At 41.7% G+C, this 21,843-nt stretch overlaps 1 protein-coding gene across 3 annotated transcripts in view; it reads right to left on the bottom strand.

Moving 5' to 3' along the window:
• Nucleotides 1-21,843, bottom strand: part of MBOAT1 (membrane bound O-acyltransferase domain containing 1) — a 58,603-nt gene that overhangs the window by 18,284 nt on the left and 18,476 nt on the right. Inside the window, exons 2-6 of one of the 3 annotated variants that reach the window (XM_068931693.1) lie at nucleotides 17,469-17,614; nucleotides 16,858-16,935; nucleotides 12,830-12,925; nucleotides 3,146-3,201; nucleotides 852-906 (exon numbers count right to left, since the gene is read on the bottom strand). In XM_068931693.1, coding sequence (XP_068787794.1) covers nucleotides 852-906; nucleotides 3,146-3,201; nucleotides 12,830-12,925; nucleotides 16,858-16,935; nucleotides 17,469-17,614 — 431 coding nt within the window. Of the gene's footprint in view, nucleotides 1-851; nucleotides 907-3,145; nucleotides 3,202-12,829; nucleotides 12,926-16,795; nucleotides 16,936-17,468; nucleotides 17,615-21,843 lie in introns of all 3 variants that reach the window. The other 2 variants (XM_068931692.1, XM_068931694.1) reach the window with 2 other exon arrangements.

Raw genomic sequence — 21,843 nt, 5'->3', positions numbered from 1 at the left:
GACGGTTCAGTCTTCTGCCTTGTACACTAAGGAAACAAATTCCCTGGGCCTACAGAAATACTTCATGGTGAAAATTAGTTACAGCTGTAGCACTAATTCTTCCCCCAAAAAAGAATTCACCTGCATCTTGTACTTTCATTAAAATAGGAAGAGGCAAAAAAAAAAAAAAAAGCCTGAATACATAACCAACGTGCTATCTCCTTCTGAAAAATCAGAAGACTAGTCACATAACTTGAAAGACTAGAAGTATCAACCTTATGGAGAGAAATAGGAAAAATAAAATTTCAGTGTCCACGAATTAGAGAAGAACAGCATTTGAAGTGTCAGAGTCCAACCAGAATGGCTTTGTACTATGCAGCAGTGACAGAGGAGGGATGTTCTACTATGGAAAAATAGGATTAACGTGGATAGAATGAAGATAGCTGAAAAGTCCATATAGTACAGCCCTAACATGAGCATTAAGGAGCTGATTCAGCAAAGATCACTTTTGCTGCAGGTGGAGTAATCATTTAAGTTAATGAGATGCGGCCAAGTGCTTCAGTGCTTTATTGACCAGGTCAGGCTGATAAAGGCACAAGCCCTGCCTTGGAAGGCAGGGTGAAGGAACGTAGCAGAGAAGCTATGTTCATGTAAGGTGGGCACTGACAGCCCCACTACAAAAACAATTACAATTGCTCAAGAAAAACAGAAAAAATAGGTAGCTCTTTTTTCCCCATCACAGACTGGAAAAAAGGAGGGAACACTTTCATGGCTGTGCTACTAAGTTGGTATTGACATGGGAAAAAAAAAGAAAACCCTAATCTTCTTTAGATGAGACTAAACATAAATCAAGTGCGGAATTAAATTCTTACTTTATAGCAAGCCGATTTTGCTCAGCAGTGAGTTCCTCAGCTCGTCGCCCTATTCCTAGAAAGAAATAAAAGCCACATTAGACCTTTCTGAAAGCCAAACACTGAAAGCCATCCCCAAGCCTTATGTTTCTATCCTAAAGATAATAAATAAAGTTCCTAAGACCATAGACTTCAGAGTTTCTTTGTCAAAGGCAGTGATAATACAGTTCTAACTTTCTAACGTTCAGGTCAAGTCTATTCATATTCTATCCTACTTCTTTACCCCATCCTCTACCTCATTCCCCCTTTCTCACCCTTGCTGTGCTTTCAGGAGTAGTCATAGCATTCCCGCACACATAACGCGCCTCGCAATGCCACCAACTGGCAGCAACCCCCCAGCAACCTCTACTAACAAGCTTGTGCTGGAAAAATCTCTGCTCCCAGAAGCTGCTGGCTCATTTAAGCATAAGCCTCCTGCTGACTCCTTGCTGAGAAATGGAGCATTTCACAGCAGGATGACCAGGCAGGGGAAGAGAAACGGGCTCTCAAGAAACAGAAGCTCCACTAGTGTGAACTAGCAGCCTAGCTGTCTGTTTCTGGAGCAAGCCTAAACACACACATCAGTAATAACTGGAAATTGTACAAGGTCCTGACTGGAAGGGCAGCCTCCCGTCGAGCTCACAAGACCTTTGGGGCCAGAGGTAGAGCACAGACTCACCGCCTCAAGAAATCTATAGAAAAATCTTGTCAGAAGACAAGTGTGCAAACACCAAGTACCTTAAAGCCTTCTCTTTAAAGCTTTAGCTGGGTGCATTGTGAGGAATCCCACTGACTTCAGCAGAACAGCTCACTGCTGGATGAGGCACAACATGATGCTGAACATGCACACAAGATCAGGGCCTTGGCATCAATTAACACTGTTGTTCTCAATGTACTGGCCATAATTACTGCTACACATGCATGCGCACATACATATAAGTCCCATTTCCTAAAAAGACTGCTAATAAGCTGCTCATTTCCATTCTCTCTCCACTATTTCTGTATGCAAATACTGGAAGGCTGCGAATTCCAGGGAAACAATTAAGCATTTAGTTACTTAAAGGGCTGGGTATTTTGTAGCCGTCTATAAATGGAAACAGGCAAACATTAAATTTTTACAAATCGAGATTTCCCACTAGTGCCTGAACTGCAAGCTGCCTCCATTTGATCAGCTGTTCTGTATCTGGATGTTCAAAACGTAATGAGCCTTTTCCACCATCAATAATCTGTAGGATTTCCATTTTGTTTGAAATGCTTCTGCCACTGCTGTTATCTCTTCTTCTCTGCCTGTTCGTTTAGCTCCAATAACCTACGCGTACATCTAGGCTGCACACCACGAGGGCATGCAGCGACACCTGAGCCGGTTAGCTTAAATAACAGAAGCAGAGAAACCCCAGCAACACGCAGGTCAGTGAGAAGATCAGTGAGCCCTTACAGAGCTTCAAGCTGCACCTGCTATCGCCTGCTACACAGGTCTACTTGTGTAGACCTGGCCCATGAAAAACTCCAGCCCTGGCAATCTGTAGTGTAGCCACCACCTAAATCCTAGATGATAACAGTTCTAGGGCAGACTATGCATTTAGCCATGCAGAGCTTAATGTTACGGGCCTCAGGTCATTGGAAGTCCACACTGCAACAGCAATAGACATGAGCAGTAACGGTACTGATCACAACTGACACTTCTAGCCTTCACATTGTATTAGAGACTGGCATTTTACTGGAAAATAATAATGCTCCTTGCCACAGCACAGCACGAGGCTGAAGATAACGTTATTTTTCCTGTAACTGAGGTCTTCCCTGCATGGGGAGAAAGCTATTCAATTCCATCTCTCACAATTCACAAAGGGTCGTATCACTGGAATATTCCAGTGATAGTATAGTCTGGTTACACTGACACTAATTCATGGACCTATGTATCAAATAAGAAGCTTGATTTTAATCTAAGAATCCAGAACAGCTTCAGAGAGCTCAATGGAGACGCACAGTTATGTCTAAATAGCTAATACAGATACTAGCTAAAATCAGAAAAGAGAAACAGAAGGAAAGGAAACAGAGCTCCCAGTGGGGAAACAGGTGTCTTCATTATTGTAAAGACAGCTGATTCTAGAGAACTGATCAAAACCTGAAATATCTTGTTTTCCTCCTCAGTTCAGTGTTTTTCTTCCTCACGTGGAGCAACTCACTGAACTACATTCATCCACTCCATAATGCAATCAAAGAATGCATTGGAATAAAAACGCTGTCTTCAGGACATGGGAAGAGATTTCTTTTCTTACCATCATGGAGTTGGCATGCAAGTGTTGTGATCTTCTGTGTAATTATCATCAGTGGACTATAACAAAGACAGAAACAACAATTACACGTCTTTTAATACAAACTCTAACCTAATTTTCTTACTGAATGTCTTTAATCCCTTTAAAAAGCCTAACAGTGTTAGCACCCAGTGGAAAATACTCAATTAAAACTGAAGGAGGAACTCAGGCAGAACACAATTGCCTGGGTTCAGAACAACCCCACAGTAACTTGCACCGCAACTTTGAATTAGCAAGTGCCCACAAGGCCCTATTTTACATCTCCCCATCCTGCAGCAGTACAAATTACAATCCAGAAGAAATCACACCACTCGAAGAAATCCCAGCTTCTGCAGTCCATTGGGCTCCCTTTTATGCAAAGATCAAATTGAAGCCTCATACGATGCAAGGCTGGAAGGCTGCTGTATCTGGCTTCCCTTATGGTTACTCCCTTACTGTCCATCTCCTCACTGTCCTAAACCAGTGTCAGCTCTGCACATACACCTCCTTACTTCCATACATGGACAGTCCTCCTGATAAAGCACAAATATCAGAATAGTTGTCGGCGCAGCACGCAGTCTCCCACCTGCCCCCTGGCCACATGATTGCCTTGTGGGCAGCCCGTCCGTGACATATCATCCGACCTGGTGTACTTGGGATCCCCAACTGGGATCTGCAGGCTCCTGAAAACATGAGCTGGCTCCCAGGCTGCAGCAGGCTCAGGGCCAACTGAACAAGCAGCACAGCGACAGCCATTACACACAATAGCACTACTCCTATTTGCTGTATCTGGCTTTTCGGCACTTCTTAATGCTACAAGCAAACCTGAACTGCCGTGCCAGAGCACAAAAAGAGGCAAAACTCAGCTGTGTGGCAACAGCAGCTGCCGCCCAGGAGGGTGCAGGAGGCAGCTGGGGACAGTCAGAGGTGTACAAGTAGAAACGAGGGGGAGAAATGGCAGGGAAGACTGGCTAGTTCCTCGTAGGCAGAGGCTCTAGCGCTAACTGCTGTCCACGTACAACTTCTCAGGGTTGTGCAGCCCTAAATGCAAAACCCAGCAACGGGCACCCCTCATCTGGAAGGATCCATGCCAGGAAACGTGAGTGAAGAGCTCCTGCTAATAATGCTGCCTTTCCCCATCTCTGTCCCACTGCAGATACCAGCACGTGGCGCCCAGATCTCCATCTAGTGATTAAGATCTTCATAACTGTAATGGCTGGGAGGTTGTAAAGGGTGATGAGGACAATTAATTATTCACATAGCATTATTTATGGTGACTATATATAAAATCAGTTCCACAGAAAAGATTTTGTCTTCACTGGGGATTGATACAATGGAACGTTTTTCAATTTGGTTACAAAGGATCGACATGAGCAGTATAGAGTTTTCAGCATGAACATAAATGATGTTTTCAACACTGAAATTAAAACCAGGGTTTGTGTATATGCTATTTCTGGAGTTTGACTGGTACAGGGAACTTAAAATAAACAGCCATACTGTTTGGAGTAATCATCTATGCCTCTTTAATTAACAAGTTGCAATGTATTTTCTAGGATCCAAAGAAAGAGAAAAGATGCTGATTTTTTTTTCAGTTTGAGCACTACATCTTCCCATCAGTTTTCCAAGGTACAAAGAAAGAACAAAGGGTTGTATCACCCTTTGATACGACCAAGAACAAAGAAAGGTATATTCAATGATATCTCTGTCTAAAAGAACAGTTAAATATTACTGTTCTGGAGGGATTTTCAAGACATTCTGAATCATCATTCCTCAAACTGATCTACTGGCTATAATCAAATGTAAACCCAATGGCTAAGATTAACTTTGCATTTCGATTAACCCACTGTGAAAAGTCAAACTGACTTTAAAGATAATTAATATGCTGAGCACAGCGAACACAAGAGTACTAGATAAAGGCATTCCTTCACTGAAAGTAACCTCTATTTTTTGTATTAAACGTGGCTGACGCGTTTCAGGAGTGCACATGTAACTCTGTGTGGATAGATTCGCGTTTTCTACCCAAAAACAGAGAATGTGCAGTAACAACCAGTTTCTTAATAAGAAGCCATTCGTATGGTTTCAGCAAATTTCTCTTGAAATGTCAGTACAAACTCCTGCCCCTAAAATCCAGAACAGGCTTAGATATACATAGATCTGGAACACACCTGTGCCACCAAGGCTTTGTGTTGCAGCTCTCATTGTGGCATCTAGAGCACTGATGCCAGCTAAAGAACAGGTAAATCCCATAATGATTTTCCATTGTCCAGGGAGTTCTAGGACTGTGAACCAGTCATGCTATATTTTTCCCAACTCATCTTTCTTTTTTTTTTTTTTTCCAATGAAAAGTTCTTTATAAATTACTTTCCCCATTATTGTCAACATTCAAGTGGGTTTTCCCATTCAGATAAAATTTAGCTTTCCTTTCAAAAAAATATAAATCTTAAAGCTTTAAGCATGCAAAAAAGTAGATTTTTTAAAATCCTTTAGAGAAACAGAGGCTGTCAATGAAAGAGCAGTTCTATTGCAACAAACACAGATTTTTTTATTTTGTCAGCGCTTTGACCCTTTAGCTTTATGGGTGAACACTAACACTTGTTTAAAACTGGTTCAATTTGTCACATATGTTTCTTTCTAATGGCAAGTGCTTCATGTTAATACTGAAGTCAGCAACTTTAAACCTCAGGCTCCAAGCCAAAACTGTATGCCTTTAAGTGCCTAAATTTAGACACTCGTCTTAGAAAATCAGTCCCCCCACCGTAAGCCAGAGAGAACCAAAATGCAAACAATTCTGATGTGCTGATTAACCAAGGGAAGCACAAGTACTGCCTGCGTTAAAGCCCTAAAACATATAAACACAGAGGAGGGAGAGGTTCTCTTTAGCTATATTAGGAATTCAGAGAGTCATTCACGGTACACTGTAACCCAGCAGAACAAGTAAGTTTACTCAGAAAAGAGGTTCAGTCTGTCTCCCTCCAACCCAACTGCCAAAGCAGACAAGCAGTCCCAGAAATGACACTGCTGATGCTGTGGGTGAGAAGGTGACCCACAACCTATCTGAAATACCTCCAGTTCCCTCCCCTGCGTCATTGTAGAGAAAAAAGAGGAAAGGCCAAGTCTTCAAGACTCGGAGTCTGTATAGCCTACTCAGGAAGGTGGAAAACCTGCAAGTGATGACACCACCCAGACCTTTCACATCATTGAGATTAGACATCATTAAACCTTTTGGAAAATGGTAAGCAAGGTTTCAGGTGAACAAGGAGCATCCTCCTCCTCACTCGCCCGTAAGCCATTCCCCAGCTGGTACCTCCCTGGCGGATGGGGGCTTGCTTGGTGGCAAAGGACACCGCACAGCATGGCAGGAGCCACGCCGGGGCTCCCTCTCCTCCCTGTGTGCCCCTGGCGCACGGGACCCCCATCTCCTGCACACCAGCGTCCCCTCCCACGCCTCCCTCCGGACCCATAGGTCTCTGCTGACCCTCCTCCCCCCCCCACCACACACACAGTGTGCACACACAGAGCAAGGCAAATACATTTTTCATTCTTTTCAAATAAAAAAGGTCTCTTCCCCCATATTTGTAGAGCAGTGCATGAGAAACAAAGTCTGGAATCAATATTAAAAATGAGATAAACAAAACTAGTTTAATTTGGGGAAAGAAAAAAAGAAATTTCATCATTTCCTAAATATGCATGCAAAATGTGATTAAAGCTTGGTGACACCGAAATACTGAACTCACGTTTCTGTTCAGCCTTTCAGGTAACCTCTAATTTAAATAGCAATAAAACATTAAGTTAACGCATAAAATGTAGTGTCTTATTACACACAGTCAAGTGTTTCTCTCTGACTTATACTAACACTTTAAACCTTTGACTCTACTGGAAAAGTTGTAAGAGCTACAAACAAGAAGGAGAGTCAAAACTTTGTATGTCTCCCCAAAATCTTCTTTGTTCCCCCAGCATTTTAAAAGAGATGCACACGTTCTTGGGGTGGGATGAAGTATAAGGTTGAAACTAAAAAAAAAAAAAAAAAAAGAATAAGGACGTTCTAACTATTACATTTGCATTTAGAGATGAAGTACAAAGATCTACTCCTGGGAACAGGGCATTTGGAATATATTTTTTTCAGAAGCCTAGACCAGGTGAATTCCAGTCACATCCAAACACCTTGCAAATGCTTTGCAGCGGCATGTTATGTTGTCTAAGTCCACAGCCTCCCCTCTTGGTCTGTCACACTAAACACCACAGCTATGACCCGGGACAGAAACACGGAATTAGACTGACCTGTGCTGTGACCTTGCCTCTTTCTCTGTTTTATATATTAGATAAGAGTTTAATCTCAGGTTGTTGCTGCATTGTACCTCCTACACACAGCACGTAGGGGTCAAGTTTTAATTAAGAATCAATAAATTGTCCCAGGGAGGCAATAATGAAATAATAAATTTCAGCAAATAAAAAAATAGTGTCTTTAGCTAAAGGTTGATGCCTTGAAAAACAACAGGACAAGATAAAGACGGGACAGTTTACAGAGGATGTTGAATATGGGCAAAGGTTTTTGCCCCCCTAATTAAACCTTCCAAAGGAAAATATATCAGTTAGAATAATTTTAAATATGGCTTGTCCCAAGGAAATAAATTTGCCCAGAGGCCTGGGTCTGGGGAATTAATCATGTCAGCATCATTTCATAGCCTACCATGGGGATCCTCCCCACATCTCGGGCGGGATCCTGTGGTAAGCCTAACTAATACTTCTGAGAGAAAAGACATTTCCCAAGCACAGTCTAACTGACCTGAGGTAATCCCGTGGAGGAGTCTGGCACACACGAGCTAGAAATAGTTTCCACTGACCTGATTTCACTATGCGAGTAGGTGGAGTTTAAAAGGCTCATTGCAGACAAGAGCCCAAAACCAGTAAACATTTATTTCAGGTTTATCTCTATAGCCTTGAAACCCACACAAAAACCCGACCCAGCGAGCCCCTGTCACGGCAGGGACGGCGGTGCTGGGGGGTCACTGAGCCAGGACACCGCGACGCTTCGCTGGCAACAGGCTGTGGCTTCCTGTTTCAATAGGAAAACGCAGAAGCACTGAGGCACGCAGGGGAAAAATATTGTATTAAACACGCTCACACCTCCCAAGCAATTTCCAATTGGCTTCTTTTTTTGGGGGGAGAGGGGTGAAAACTTACATAGTGCTTCTTAGACCTTCGTGAGAGAAATGTTTTACTTCAAAGAACACTGATTTCTGGAGAAGCGCCCCAGGACACTCTAAATACGGAGCTTTCTAGTACTGACTCACTAGCTGAAATCTGGCTAATTGGCAATTCCCATCTTGCGGCTCTTCCAGGACTCCTGTGTAATCAATGGTAAGTGATCTCAGTGTAGTTTCAGGCGGACAAATGCTTAGCAGAGCTGGCATGGAGAAGGGCCTGTTTTCCCCTTCCGGGGCAGTTTCATGAGCAGCATCCCGCCCTGAGCTAGGGCTGCTTGCTCCATACCCGCTCCTGCCTGCTCTGCTCTCCTGCCCCTGGAGACCTGCTGTGGACCAAAGTCATCCAGAGCTCTGGGAACAAGAATTGGGAACAGCGTATTGTGCTTCATGAGTTTAAAAGACAACATCATACATTTAAAAGACAACAGAGTAAAAAAAAACTGCTAAACTCACTGAATGAATTAGTATTTCTGTGTTGTGTTTTAGCCCAGCGCTTCAACAACAGAGTACATCTGTATCTGTTTCCATCAGCAAATGTATTTTCTTTGCAAAAAATGGCTGTTGTACCTTTGTTCCTGTCTTTTGTGGTTGACACTAAGCCACTGGGAGGGGAAAAAAACCAGTAACAAAGCATTAACCATCAGACAACAATTCACTGCCTGAAGTGACTTTTTTTTTTTTTTTTTTTTAAACTGAAGTATCTACTTATATGGCTTTTCTGGAGAGCTCTTTCAATGGTCAGCATTTTCAAAGTGGTTTGCTAAGAATGCTGCTGTTCTTCTGCATTTGGACTATAGCTAGTGTGAGAAGATGCCCAGTAATTCTGGAGAGCAATTTCCACAAAAAAACTAATGTGAGAGGTACATCTGCAAGGAGAGAAATCCTTCAGTCACCCTGACAATTCAGGCTCCAGTCTCTCTTCCAAGACTAACACAAGATTGCAAGCAGTGCCAGCGTGTATGGTGGTCTTCACAAACTGATTTTTTCCTGTAAGGAATGGCACCAAGAAACTCACTGTATATGCATGGTACCTGAACGGACTGCAAATGTTATGAAATTTTGCTCAGGCACTGGGTGAGTTCAGAGAAGAAGAAACTAAAATCCCAGTCAAGCAAGGGATTAAAGCAGACACGCAAAACTTCACACAGATGAGGAGTTCCTCTGAATTCTGTCCAGATGATCATACGCACAAGGCATTTGCTTAGGTAGTTTGCTAGATTGAAAACATATCTATTACTAGTTTCCAAAAACCCAAATCAAGATCCCTTGATTTTATTTTAAAAACTAATCTCTGCCTAAAGCTATAATACCCCTACACTCAGTCTGTGCCTGTGATACAAAGAAAAAAGTATGTTAGTGTCACCATTTTTATGAAGTCATAAAGAAATTAGGCAACTTACCAGCACAATCCTCTTAGCATAAAGAAGAAGAAATGAGAGAGAGAGAGAGAGAGAGAGAGAAGGAGGGAAAGAGTTAGGATTTAATTTTCCTAGGTACAATGTATAAATGCCATGGTAAAGCAAGCAAAATAAAATATGCATATCTTTTTCAAAAACTGATTTGAAATCAGAGGGAAGCAGAGCATTAAGTTATTTCACAATTAGCAGTCAAAAACAAACCAAGTTTTCTTTGGGAAATCTGTCAAAGAAAATTCCCAAATTACTTCACCATATTTTTGTGACAGAATATAAATAATAGTTCTTCCAAAAAATCAATATTAAAAAAAAATCAAAATTCAACTGCAACAAATTGGAATTTCTTTTCATCAAAAATCTGTCTTATAGACTAAAAAAAGGACATTTCACCTAGCTCAAATGCAACATGTGAAAACAGAAATTGCTGCAACTAGCTTGAGTATACTCCTGATTGTGTGAGTCAGTGAATAAAACTCTCCTTTCTATAACTCAGAAGAATTAAGTAGTCACCATTGCAGTACAAGCTTCCTTACTCCCTAACCTTGAAGCGATGAGTCACAGTTTGATCTTCCATTTCCCAGTTTACTTAAAACATGACTCAAAAGTTATCTTGTTCTCTTTCAATCTCTACATGCATTTTTACAAGCTGCATTCTCAAAGAGAGGGGAAAAACCCTCAAAAGCAAAATAGTACCACCGACTATTATTACGGAACTAAAAAAAAAACAGTCACAAACACAAGTCAAAAGGATTATGCATGCAAACTGTTAAGTGAACAAAGAAGGCAATGAGAGCAAATGAGGTATCCTACTTTTCAGCACAGTAACTGAGCATTCATTTAACATCTGGCTTGTCACTTTAGTGAAGTGACATTGGAAAGCTGACGACACCAGAACTGCTTACACGCCTACTTGACCTGGATTAACACTTCCTCCTTGCAATCAGGTATCGCCAGAAACATACAGGATAACTGAGATCTCAAATACAAATCAGCCGATCACAGGCTTTTTTTGTTCACTTTTAATGATTCCTTTAAATTCAGTGGTTCATGCTATCAGAGCACCCTCAGCAGCATTGACCAAGGCTGGGAGGCTTGAGGGAGATGGGCATCGCCCTGCGGATCTTGGCTTGGCTGTTTCTGAAGTCCTGAAATTTTTTAGGACATCCTTCTAGCAAGGAGCCTGTTTGAATGCTACCACACTGCCACACGCAATATTTGTGGAGCCATCAGTCATGGGACACTGCAGAAGGGTCAGTTCAGTTTCTGCTAATATAGAGTGACACAGAGGTGAGGGAGTGCATTTTATCTCTCTGGGTCTTAACACCTATTTAGGTGTGTGCATAAGGCCTCAGTGGGAATATATTATCTACAGCTGAGAAAAACAGGTTGTAAGAGAGGTTTACAAGGCTGACCTGGGTTTGAGCACTTTTGATTTCAAGTTTTTACTAATACAGTGTTTTTATTTATTCTTAGCTTTTAAAATAAACCATGAAGATGTGGTTCACATCTGTTCTACATTTTCCACTCGTTTACTATTTGACAGTTTTCTGTTTGACTGAAGTTTAGGAATTGGTTTATATCTTGGAGTTTCAGGACAAAAACATGTAAGAGAATAAGTTTAGGCATTATTCTTTTGATCCCATTATTATCCTAGAGCTCATCATTAGATAGAAGTAGCTCCCTTTTATCAAGGGAGCATAAAACTCTTCTTAGTCCATGAAACAGTCACCATTCCTCTTCTTCCACCCCCAGCCTCAGCTATATCCTTATTAAATACCTTTTGAGAGAGAGCTAATATGCCTTACAGTGTACTTCTGAACACACTATTCAGAAAAGCGTGCTCTCACACATTTCTGCCTCATAGCACACGCAGCTATAGCGTTCCAATGCCATTTATAGGCTTCTTGGTATGTCATGCTCTTTCAGGACATGCTTTTGTGTACTAAAAGAATAGTAAAAAAAAATTACAGAACTAAATTTTCTCTAAATGTATGATTTGCCATTTCTGCTCCCTCCTCTAAGAAAAAAACCAAAAAGACTCAGAAGAACACATATCATTTTTTCCAGAAATGTATTTAAATGCTTAACTTCTCCACCACCTCACACAAGAGACACAGCACACAGCAAAAAAACTCCAGGGTTTCCTGTTCTATGCCTGTAAGAAGACTGAGGCTTGGAAGCAGCATCTATCTACAACTTACTGTTCCATTTCACAGAGGTTTTCACGGTATGTTAGTAATTACTCTGCAATCAGATGTTTAATTACACAAATGGAATATGGGTTAGCACACAGTTTTTAAACCATGCAGAAATGTACTTTCTTCTCAGAAACAAGATACAATACAACATTAGCTAACACCTATCACTGAGATATGACATTCCCTTTCTTTTACAAAATACCTGTACTTTTCACAAGGCATCCTCTACTGCTTTAGTGAAATCAATACAGAGAGACTACAGTTTATATGAAGAATATTATCCCAGCAGAAATGCATGGTAATATAGAGTCGTGCTACTTAAACAACACTCACAACCTGCCCCCGTGAAAAACATACGGGCGCAGAGTATGAAAGCTGATCCCCTTCTCTCTAAGCTGATTGTGCACGTCCCAGCTGCCCCATCCACTCACCTCCTCAAGTCCTCCTCTCCCACTGGCCTGAGTCTTGCGGGGGAAACACCTTCCCCGGGGGGGTGGAAGGGATCCCTGGGGTCACCCCAGGCCCCCTTCCCCTGCACAGGTAAGTCAGAAGGCAGGAAAGGATGACTCTGAGTTGATGGCTGCGTTCACAAAGGCAAGTAGCTAAAAACCAAGCTCTACCTTCCTGACTAGATAGTGCCCAGCAAGCAGACAGCAGAAACAATGACTCACTGTGAAAACACAGTGTTTATTTGTTCCTTTAACAACAACAACAAAAGTGTTAAAAAAAAAAAAAAGTTTTAAGGTAAACAAAATTGGAGGAGCTCCCCAGATAACATCAGAATTATTTTTAAAACATGCTAAATTTATCTAATATGAAATGATACAGGACCCAGCTTGCAGACTCACTCACCCGGAAAAATCTGTAGTAAGAATACCATAATGAAATATGTATATTCGGCTTATGTGGCAGAGGGTGAGGTATCCCATAGCTACGACAAAGGAGTACCTAAAAACATAATACACAGAACAAACAATTACCAACACACGTACCAACAAGAACTGGAATCACTCAAATTGGGCTTGGGGGTTTTATTTTTGCAAATTTGGTTAACAAGTCTGATTCTGTGCAACAATCTCTGGTAAAAGTTTTCAAAGGAGGACTTAAAATTTTGTGTACCCTGCCGCAAGATAACAGAGATGCCTCCTTATATTGCAGAGGAGGGGAAGAAATGACATCACTTCAAGCTGAGTTTTTCAATTTGGGGGTCCCTCGCTCCAGCATATTATTTCAAAATTTTTTGTCCAACTCAAGTATTTGAAACCAGATGATATTTAGTGAGTGCTGCTGAAATTATCCATTACTCTTGCTATCTGTAAATGCCTTTTATTTACATGTACAACTCCTCCTCAGGTCTACCAGAAACTTAAAGATTTCAAGCTGATGCAAAACTAGAAGAGAGAAAATATCTTAAAGGCAGATAATGACACAGCCTACTCTTTTCAGCCCTAAACGCTGAAGTATGCCACCTTCCAGCAGAAATAGTCTTTAAGTGGAACTTGACAGATTCAGTCTCAGTTTTTCCAGAATGACCACAAAAATATAATAGGCAGGATGGTAGCATGACACTTTCCATTGTAAGGGTTGAATGGTTTGAGGGCTGCATGTGTTGCAGGGTCTAGGTGGGGCAGACACAGCCTCTCCCGCAACTTACTCTCCCCACATGTGACAGAGCAGGAAGGGAGGTAAGAAGCAGATGGAAACCTGGAGACAAGATGACAGCTAACAAACCAAGCAAGTCAGACAGTGGACAGAGTTGGGACACAGGAATGAAAGGCTTATGTCACCCTGACCTCAGATGGGCTGGGACCGAGTCCACTGAAGCCCCCTACAGCAGGGAGAGCTGGCCACACAGATGAGAAGATATGAAGACCTGCAGAGGAACCAAATCATGCAGCCTGCACACCCAGGAGCCCTAGGAGAGCTGAGCCAGTGGAAGCCAGGCAGGCTGGTAATGCACATTGCAAAATTGGACTGATTAGGGCAAGGAAGCTAAAGATGGGAGCACACATCAAGAGGAAGGGTCAGCAGGTGACTGAAAATGGGCCAAGCCTTTGTCAGACCACGGCTGGCTGTAAGAGAAAGGGGCTTTGCTTTCCTGGGGACCAATAAATTGCCATGTGAGTGACAGTGATGGATGTTAAGTCAGGGATCACAAGCTAACCTGCAGGTCACGTGGCTCACAGCAAACGGCTGGATGAGGGGCAGACTAAGGGGACATGACAGCTTCTTCAGTAGGTTCAGAGCAGAATTTATCTATTTTATCCAAGTCTGGCATCCAGCCCAGCCTCAACAAGGTCCGTGGACTTTCTTTCATCAAAGAATGACAGGCATCCCTCCAACAGCAAGCCACCACAGCCTGCGGCATGTAAGTATGACAGAGGGTATGCAGAACCTAAAATGAGCCTTGATGCTTAAGTCTAAGGCACCTGCACTGGAAGGAGGTGGGCAGGGAGAGACATACTGAATTGCTCCTGCAGCTGAGAGCATTACTGAAGATGCTGGATTAATTCATCAACTTACAGGCCTTGAAGACTGACAGCCTCATCACAGAGCACCCTAGCAGAAAATAGCCAGGCAAAGGAGCATGTAGGTTAAACTATGTAGTTTATTTATTTCCTTTGCTCACCTTCACTTGCATTTTGGAGGAAAAAGTCAAGTCTCCAATCCCTGTTGTTAAAATTCCTGTATTCTTACAGGCCCTCTATATGTACAGCTTATGTTCAAGCAGCTTGAATACACTCTTATTTTGCCAAAATTAATAATGTGGATGTACTTTGAATCACAGAGCTATGGCTAGTAGAATACAGTAGAAAAGATCTGGCCCAATCTTCCCAGCCCTCCTAAGGTTTTTCAGCATGTTCAATTGCTATTTCAGATCGATTCAAATCAAAACATGACTATCTCGCAGTAGTAGCTGACAACATTATATAAAGTGGCTTAATTTGTCCTGCAATACACAGCTGTTTCTCCCATTGTGACTAATGGGCTAAACAGTAAGAGTGAGGGAGTTTCCTGTTGAAACTGTGCCCGTTTCCCCATCACCACCTCGACTTCTCTACTTAAGTAAGTGTTGGAGACTTGGTTCCTACAGTTCAGTTCTCTAATCCAGAATAGTTACTCCTGCATTTCCCCAAAGTATAGGCATGGACGAAGAGTGGGAGAGAAGTAACATACGTTTTTAGCTCCTTCTCTTCTGTTCTCTGGCTGGCATTTCTTTCATAAACATTGTCCAGCTATGTCTTTTTCTTTTAATTATTAATTACCTTCTGGAATTCTGGGCTTTGCCTTTGAACTCCATGAGGGGGGGTGAAAAAAACCCAACTCCTTGATTAACACCTATCTTGCTGGTGCCAAATACTAGTGACTGCTACGGATAGGCCTCCCACTTACAGTTCATGTTTCTAACAATCCTAGATACGTTATAAAGTGATGGTATTCCCATTTAGGTATTAGAGAGGGGTCACTTCAGGAAGTGATAAAGAAGCAGAGACGATTATCAGAGCCTCAGGACAAGAGGCAATGGGCAGAAACTGAACCACAGGAAGTTCCATCTGAACCTGAGGGTGACTGAGCACGGGACCAGGTTGCCCAGAGAGGTTGTGGAGTCTCCTTTGCTGGAGATATTCAAAACACGCCTGGATGTGATCCTGGGCAATATGCTCTAGAGGACCCTGCTTGAGCAGGGAGGTTGGACTAGACGATCTCCAGAGGTCCCTTCCAACCTAAATCATTCTGTGATTAGGTCCTCAGACAGCCCTGGCCCTGAAGACAAGCAAAGAAAGGGGTCTGTTCCCAGGTTCAGAGTGCAGTGAATGTGGGCATTCATTGGATGGATGAAGGCAACTATAAAAATAGCCACGCAGAGCACAGAGACAGAAAGCACCTGTAATATACCCAAACCAAACTGAAGTGTTAGCCATATGCTCTAAGGGAGGCCAATACAAAAGTAGAGAAGTAGGAATAACTGCCAGCTAGTCCCTCTAGACTGCTATAAAGGAGCAGTTGCACAAAAAAAGAGTCCTAACTGTGCAGACGGATGGGAATAAAACAACTCCGCCTGCACAATTTTTTTAAAAGAGTCTTGCTTGCTGACCTATCACAGAGTGTTGTACCCCTATGAGAAGGCCAAATTATCGAGCAACGAAGTTCTCCCACATCCACTTTCTATTACCAGCGAAAAAAGCAGGCTTAACTTCCATGCAGTTTTCACTGTCACATCAAAGCACCTTCTGCCTTTTGTCCAGTGAGGCAGTTCCTTGATAAAACCCTTCAGATATCTTAGGTGTCTTCCTCCAAGACATTTGTATAGGAGAAAAAGACCCAAAGGTCTAGAACTTTTTCTGATGATGTTGCAAACCTTCGAAGCAAAGATATGTCTGGTACTTGCCACTTTTTCAGGCTCAAAGCCCAGTGACAAACGCAATACTTATTTCATAGATCACAAAGTTAAGCTGCCAGTGACCTTGACTGAACTGCCTAACTCGAGAGTAACTGGAAAATACCTAAAGGCCATACAGTAAGAGGGAAAACATATTAAAAAGGACTACAAAGCCATCCTCAAGGACCCAATACCAAGTGCAATATGACTTCATGAAGTTTAAGAAATCAGAGGCATGGGTATGAATTGCTAAACCTACAAAAACCTACTTTGGGGAACAGTAATTTCACAGTGAAATGTAATGTATCAATGCAAAAAGCTCAAAATTAGATTATAGCAGATTCTGTAACTGAATGAACAGAACTAGGAAAGTATGCAAGTAACTAGGAAAGAAAGGCAAGAGAGAAGAGAAGAAGGTACTAAAAAAAACCTCATGCCTGATGAAAGGAGGGAAGCTGTCCAGAGGAGCAGACCTGTACTTGCAGCCACATAAGCTCACCTGTGGATGTTTGCAATACTCGCCATGTTCATAATGCCATAGTTCATCATCACCAGGACAAAAAGATGTATGGAATACCTTGAAGACAACAAAGTGAATATTTAAGAAACTTCTAAGTAACCTGGAGGGGCTGACAGTATAGATGGAGGGAATATTTTTCCACACAAATGACATAAATGCTATATCTTATCAGGATATCAGTAAACATGGATTATCACAATGACATTTTTAAAGCATAAACATTCAACATAGATTAACACTTATTGACGAGATGCTGTCAATGTGTTTGATTCAGAGAAAGAGCAGTTTAGCTCAAAGTGCACATCCAGACTGGATGCCTCTTTTCCAATGCCAATATCCTCACAGCAGGCTGGTGGCTTTAACTGCCAGAAATAAACACATTATAGATTAAATATTTCACTTTCAAACGCTTTCATGACTCATTTCACTTTGTTTGAGGGTTTGGGGTGGTTACATTGGTAGGAATTTTTGGCTTTTTTTTTCAGGATTGCAATTGCCTCAAGATTAAAAAGAAGTAATCCAGAAAACCTGATACGAACTTTAAAAATATTTCTACTCAAGCCTTGTCTGCTTGATGATTAAATACTCACCACCCAAAGCAGAAGACAGCAAAGTATATTCCAAAGAGGGTGGCAAATGCATGGCGAACAGCAGAACTGGCATGACTGGGACCCAAATAAATACGAAACCAAAAAGCAGCGAAAAGGGCAAACAGCTGACAGGCTACAAAATTGATCTGTAAAAGAAAAAACAAAACAAAAAATTGCTGTGATTCTTTGGTAGGGAGGAGGGGGAAGGAGTGTCTTTGTTCTCAGAACAACGAAGAGTGGAGCCAACAAAGGGGGAAGGAAAAAAGGAAATTCATCTTTTGTCTTTTTTCTTAGAATCCTCACTTGTGAGCCAGTGCTAACTTTTGTCCGCTAACACAAGGGATTAAATAAGCATGTGGCTGCCGGAGGCTTCAGACAGGAGCAAGGGCCGGCTCCAGCTCGCAGCAGGGCAGGGGGGCTCTGTGCAGCTCTTGCCTGCCCTGCAGAGAAGGGAGCATAAGGCAGGTACATGCATGTGGAAGACCAGCAGCCTCTGGCTAGAAGCTGCTCCTATCAGACACGACGACAAGCAGAAGCTTTGGTGTCCTCGGAGCAAAACCCACACCAAATTGCCTTTTGGAAGTTTTCTCTTTGAAAGCCTCAGCAAAAGTCACCAAATTCAGAGGAACAGCAGAGCTCAGGAGCTGCCACTAGCAGAGCAGTGTGGCATTGGGATACCACTGCCATGAGCCCAGCAGGGCCCTACAGCTATGAAGTTAGACTCACTTTATTCGGCTGCAGTTTGTTTTGTTTTTTACCCCCCTCCCCTCCCCCCCCCCCTTTTTTTTTTTTTTTTTGCTCTGAGGTGAGGTCTCTGGCAGGAACTCATCCTAGACTGAACAAAGCCCTAAACAGAGCGAAATATTTAAGTAAATGCTTGGATTAGAGGATTAGCCAAAGCTATCATTCCAGGATAGGGTGATCTATCTCACTAGGAAATCCTCTGACACACTGGCTGTCCAGAGATTGTTGGATTCAACGAAGCTTCACGTCAAAAACATTTACCATGTGTTTAATAAGACAGCACAGCCCCGAATTGCTTTAACTCTGGTGGACTATATCCAACTTGGTGCTGTTCAGGCAAAAGCTTCTATTACAGATTTCTTAGCTACATTGTTGCAGTTCCTTTATTCCTGTGATGTCAGCAATAATGCAAGGCAATAACAGTCATTTAAACAGGCTGGATTTGAGCGCTTTAGGTCAGGAATAATACCTTCTCTTTCTTGCTCTTGTAAACTACCAGCATTTATAAACCAAAGATATCACAGAGCTATACGCAAAAGCAAATAATTCAAAATTTCCCACCGTGACAGTACTTTAAGCCTTATTTGAATAACACAATTCCTTTTATCAGTGCAAAGACTTGAGGAAAGATTTAGAAAGGAAGAGAGCAAAATTGCACTGGTTTTGCAAAACCCAGAAGCTATAGCACAAATCCTAAACTGTCACTTGGCCTACTACAATGCAGTTACTCCCAAAGTACTAACTCCTCCCTCTCCCCCTCCCTCCTGTAGCCAGACTTACAGCAAAAATGGCTGAGGAGAGTATTTTCCCAGCAAGACTGTTCTGACTGTATCCTTTTTATGCAAGTGGTGAAGACTGACGGATGCACCAAATGAGAATTCAGCGAACCTAAATCCCCCCTCAACCTGCTCCCACTTACGGTCATATTGGTACGTGCAATGGAGCTCAGCTTTGTGGTACGCAGAAGCCCTTGGATCCAGTATGGAGAGAGAAGGAAAGAGCACCCAGCCCATCCAAAAAGGTCCATGTGGTTGATTGTTTAAAAGACAATATCCTATTCTGTGCAGCATGATTCATGGAAGGTTAATACCAGTAAAAAAGCATCAAGAAAAGCAACCTTTTTCTTTTGACTTTTATTCAGTTATTGTACATTAAATCTGAGATGTTAAATGTGCTGGGACTTCAGGGGTATAGACACACAGTAAAATCAAAGTGTAAGATCCCATGGCTGACACTCAAAACAGCATTCATATAGCTAAGACAGGTAACCATAGCAGCAGAAAGTAAGCAGCAGAGACTTTAGCACAGTATATACAACATCATAGCAGCCTTGTGTACATACTCAGTTGCTAGCCAATACTATTGCTTCCACTAGGCATCTGTTTCCTGTTCTACCTGTGTTAAAGGTAGCACAAGTACACTGGCCACACTACAATCACATCTTCATGTTGTTGTGCAAATTAACTGAGACAATTTCTTCTCTGTGCTGCTTTTGCAGGAACTAGGGTAAATCCTTATACCAGGATAAAAGCAAAAGTACACCCTAGCCTTACACTTCATTCTGCTTTCAATTTTTCAGGGTTGTTTCTGCAGAGAAGCCAAACACCGCAGACCCTATTTATTTAGCAAGCAATAATCTCAACCTTCTAGTTTCCACTTTCTAGCTTAATTCAGTACAAAAGTAAGTAGCTTGCACAGTAACAGTTGTCACAACATGCTATTAAAATTAGAGATCTGATTCAAAAACCTAAAGATTAACCTTCCTTCAGGAACCATAAGCAACAAGTGACAGTGTCAAAGAGGCACAAATGAACATCAGGATTCTTGAACGTCCTTTGACCATTACATGACCACAATAGCACTAGAGGAGTGAGAAGGCTGTACTCAATGCACTGCTTGGAAGATGAACTCCCAGATGTAATAAATAAATAAATAAATAACTAAAATGCAATTAGAAATGCAGAAAGAGAAGACTTTCATTCACTGGCTGAGAAGATTCATGCCTCTGCTGCTCCTCCTTTCCCAAGGGCAACAACCAAAGCTCTTCTGCAGTTCTCCAACTTCCTTTCTCCCATGTCCATGTTCGGCTGACAGGCAACACTACCCCTAAATGCAATACACTGTTTGTTTTATTTTGTTTATCATTAAGGCTTGTCACTTTTTAGAACTATAGTCTTTTGGATTCTCTCCCACAAAAAAACTGTCGTCCATGCTTCGGCTTGTGACACCTTCTTCTTGAACTGCATACAACAGCATGCCAAATATGAATGTGCTGGCTCCTGCTTTTTAAACCTCATAAGGTAGAAGCAAAGCAGCAAGCCATGAGTTTTTTTTTTCCATAATATTACTGGAGAAAATAACATTAACAGCTTGTATAGGAAGTGTATTTATACTATATTACATTTACCCATTACAAACAACTTGATTGGTTATAAAGGATTCATCAGCAGCGGTGTTGGGGAAAGGACACCAATGAACAAGAAAAACAGGTAAATATAATAATTATCGATAAAACCTTTCTGTCATCCACTAAGTATTTGGTACTTGTTGCAAAAAAATTGGCATAAACTTCACTACTTGTATTTATCCACCTCTAAATCTGCATCTAGAATCTGAGCACACCAAGAAGACTTCTGATTTTCCATTTTTTTCATGGTCTGAAGATTTAGCTGTACAGAGCTCAATGCAAAGTCTAGCACATAGCCGACTACAAAATCAGCTTTCAGGGGTGTTGAGTAATCACAGAAGAATATTTCTACAAAACAATCCCTTATGAGCCTAACTGAGCCAAGTCGAAAGCTTAAACAAATCAGGCACAAATCTTTTCTTAACTTGAAACTGTCACAAACAGAGGGGAGGGAAGTTGTTTCTTAGGTTCCCAGCCCTGGAGCTGGGCCTCAATGCAAGTCAAATATCAGACATCAGTAAAACTGGGGGACTCCTCTCTAACTGCTATTAAAATTTATTCTACCTAGAAGGTAGAACTCTGTATTTAAAAGTGAGCACTAATTTTGGTACCAGATCAGATTTGGTCTGTCCTCTACAGCATAAAAGAGGCATGTGATGGTTTTTCATTTTATTATCACCTCTCTTTCCTTACTCACATGTAACATAGTAAATGCACGCATTCTCTCTCTCTCACACACACACTGCTAGTTCATTTGACAGGGACTGCACTGCATTCCATTTAAGGGGAATTTTATTCTTTATTACACATATTTGAGGTAATTAAGTAAGCAGATCCCCAAGATTTCAAGAAATGCTGTGCTGAATCACAACAGAAGTTATGGTCACACTTTCCTCCCCTTCCCTTTGCAAAGGGGAAAAAGTTCACATTATTCTCTTTTGGTTATTTCCACTGTTGCTAAAAAACACTTTGTAAGCAGTAAATTGAGGACTTTTGAACTTTGATGAATGGTGTCCACATAAAAATAGCTTGGAAAAAGAAAATAAATTATCTGCAAATTAACCCTTTTCATTCTGACCCACAACTATTTAAGTCATTTATAACCCACATTTTTTATCTAGTCACATCCATCCAGTGCTGCCTTTGAACCTTTCTTCCACAGGACGTTTCAAATTTGCCAGCAGAAGAGACACACCTTTGCTTTCTACACAGCCATTTTCTTCC

This window comes from Struthio camelus, chromosome 2 (genome assembly GCF_040807025.1).
Source record: "Struthio camelus isolate bStrCam1 chromosome 2, bStrCam1.hap1, whole genome shotgun sequence".
Lineage (NCBI taxonomy): Eukaryota > Metazoa > Chordata > Aves > Struthioniformes > Struthionidae > Struthio > Struthio camelus.
The sequence above is the reverse complement of the archived record's forward strand: the minus strand, read 5'-3'. Positions and strand labels throughout refer to the sequence as shown.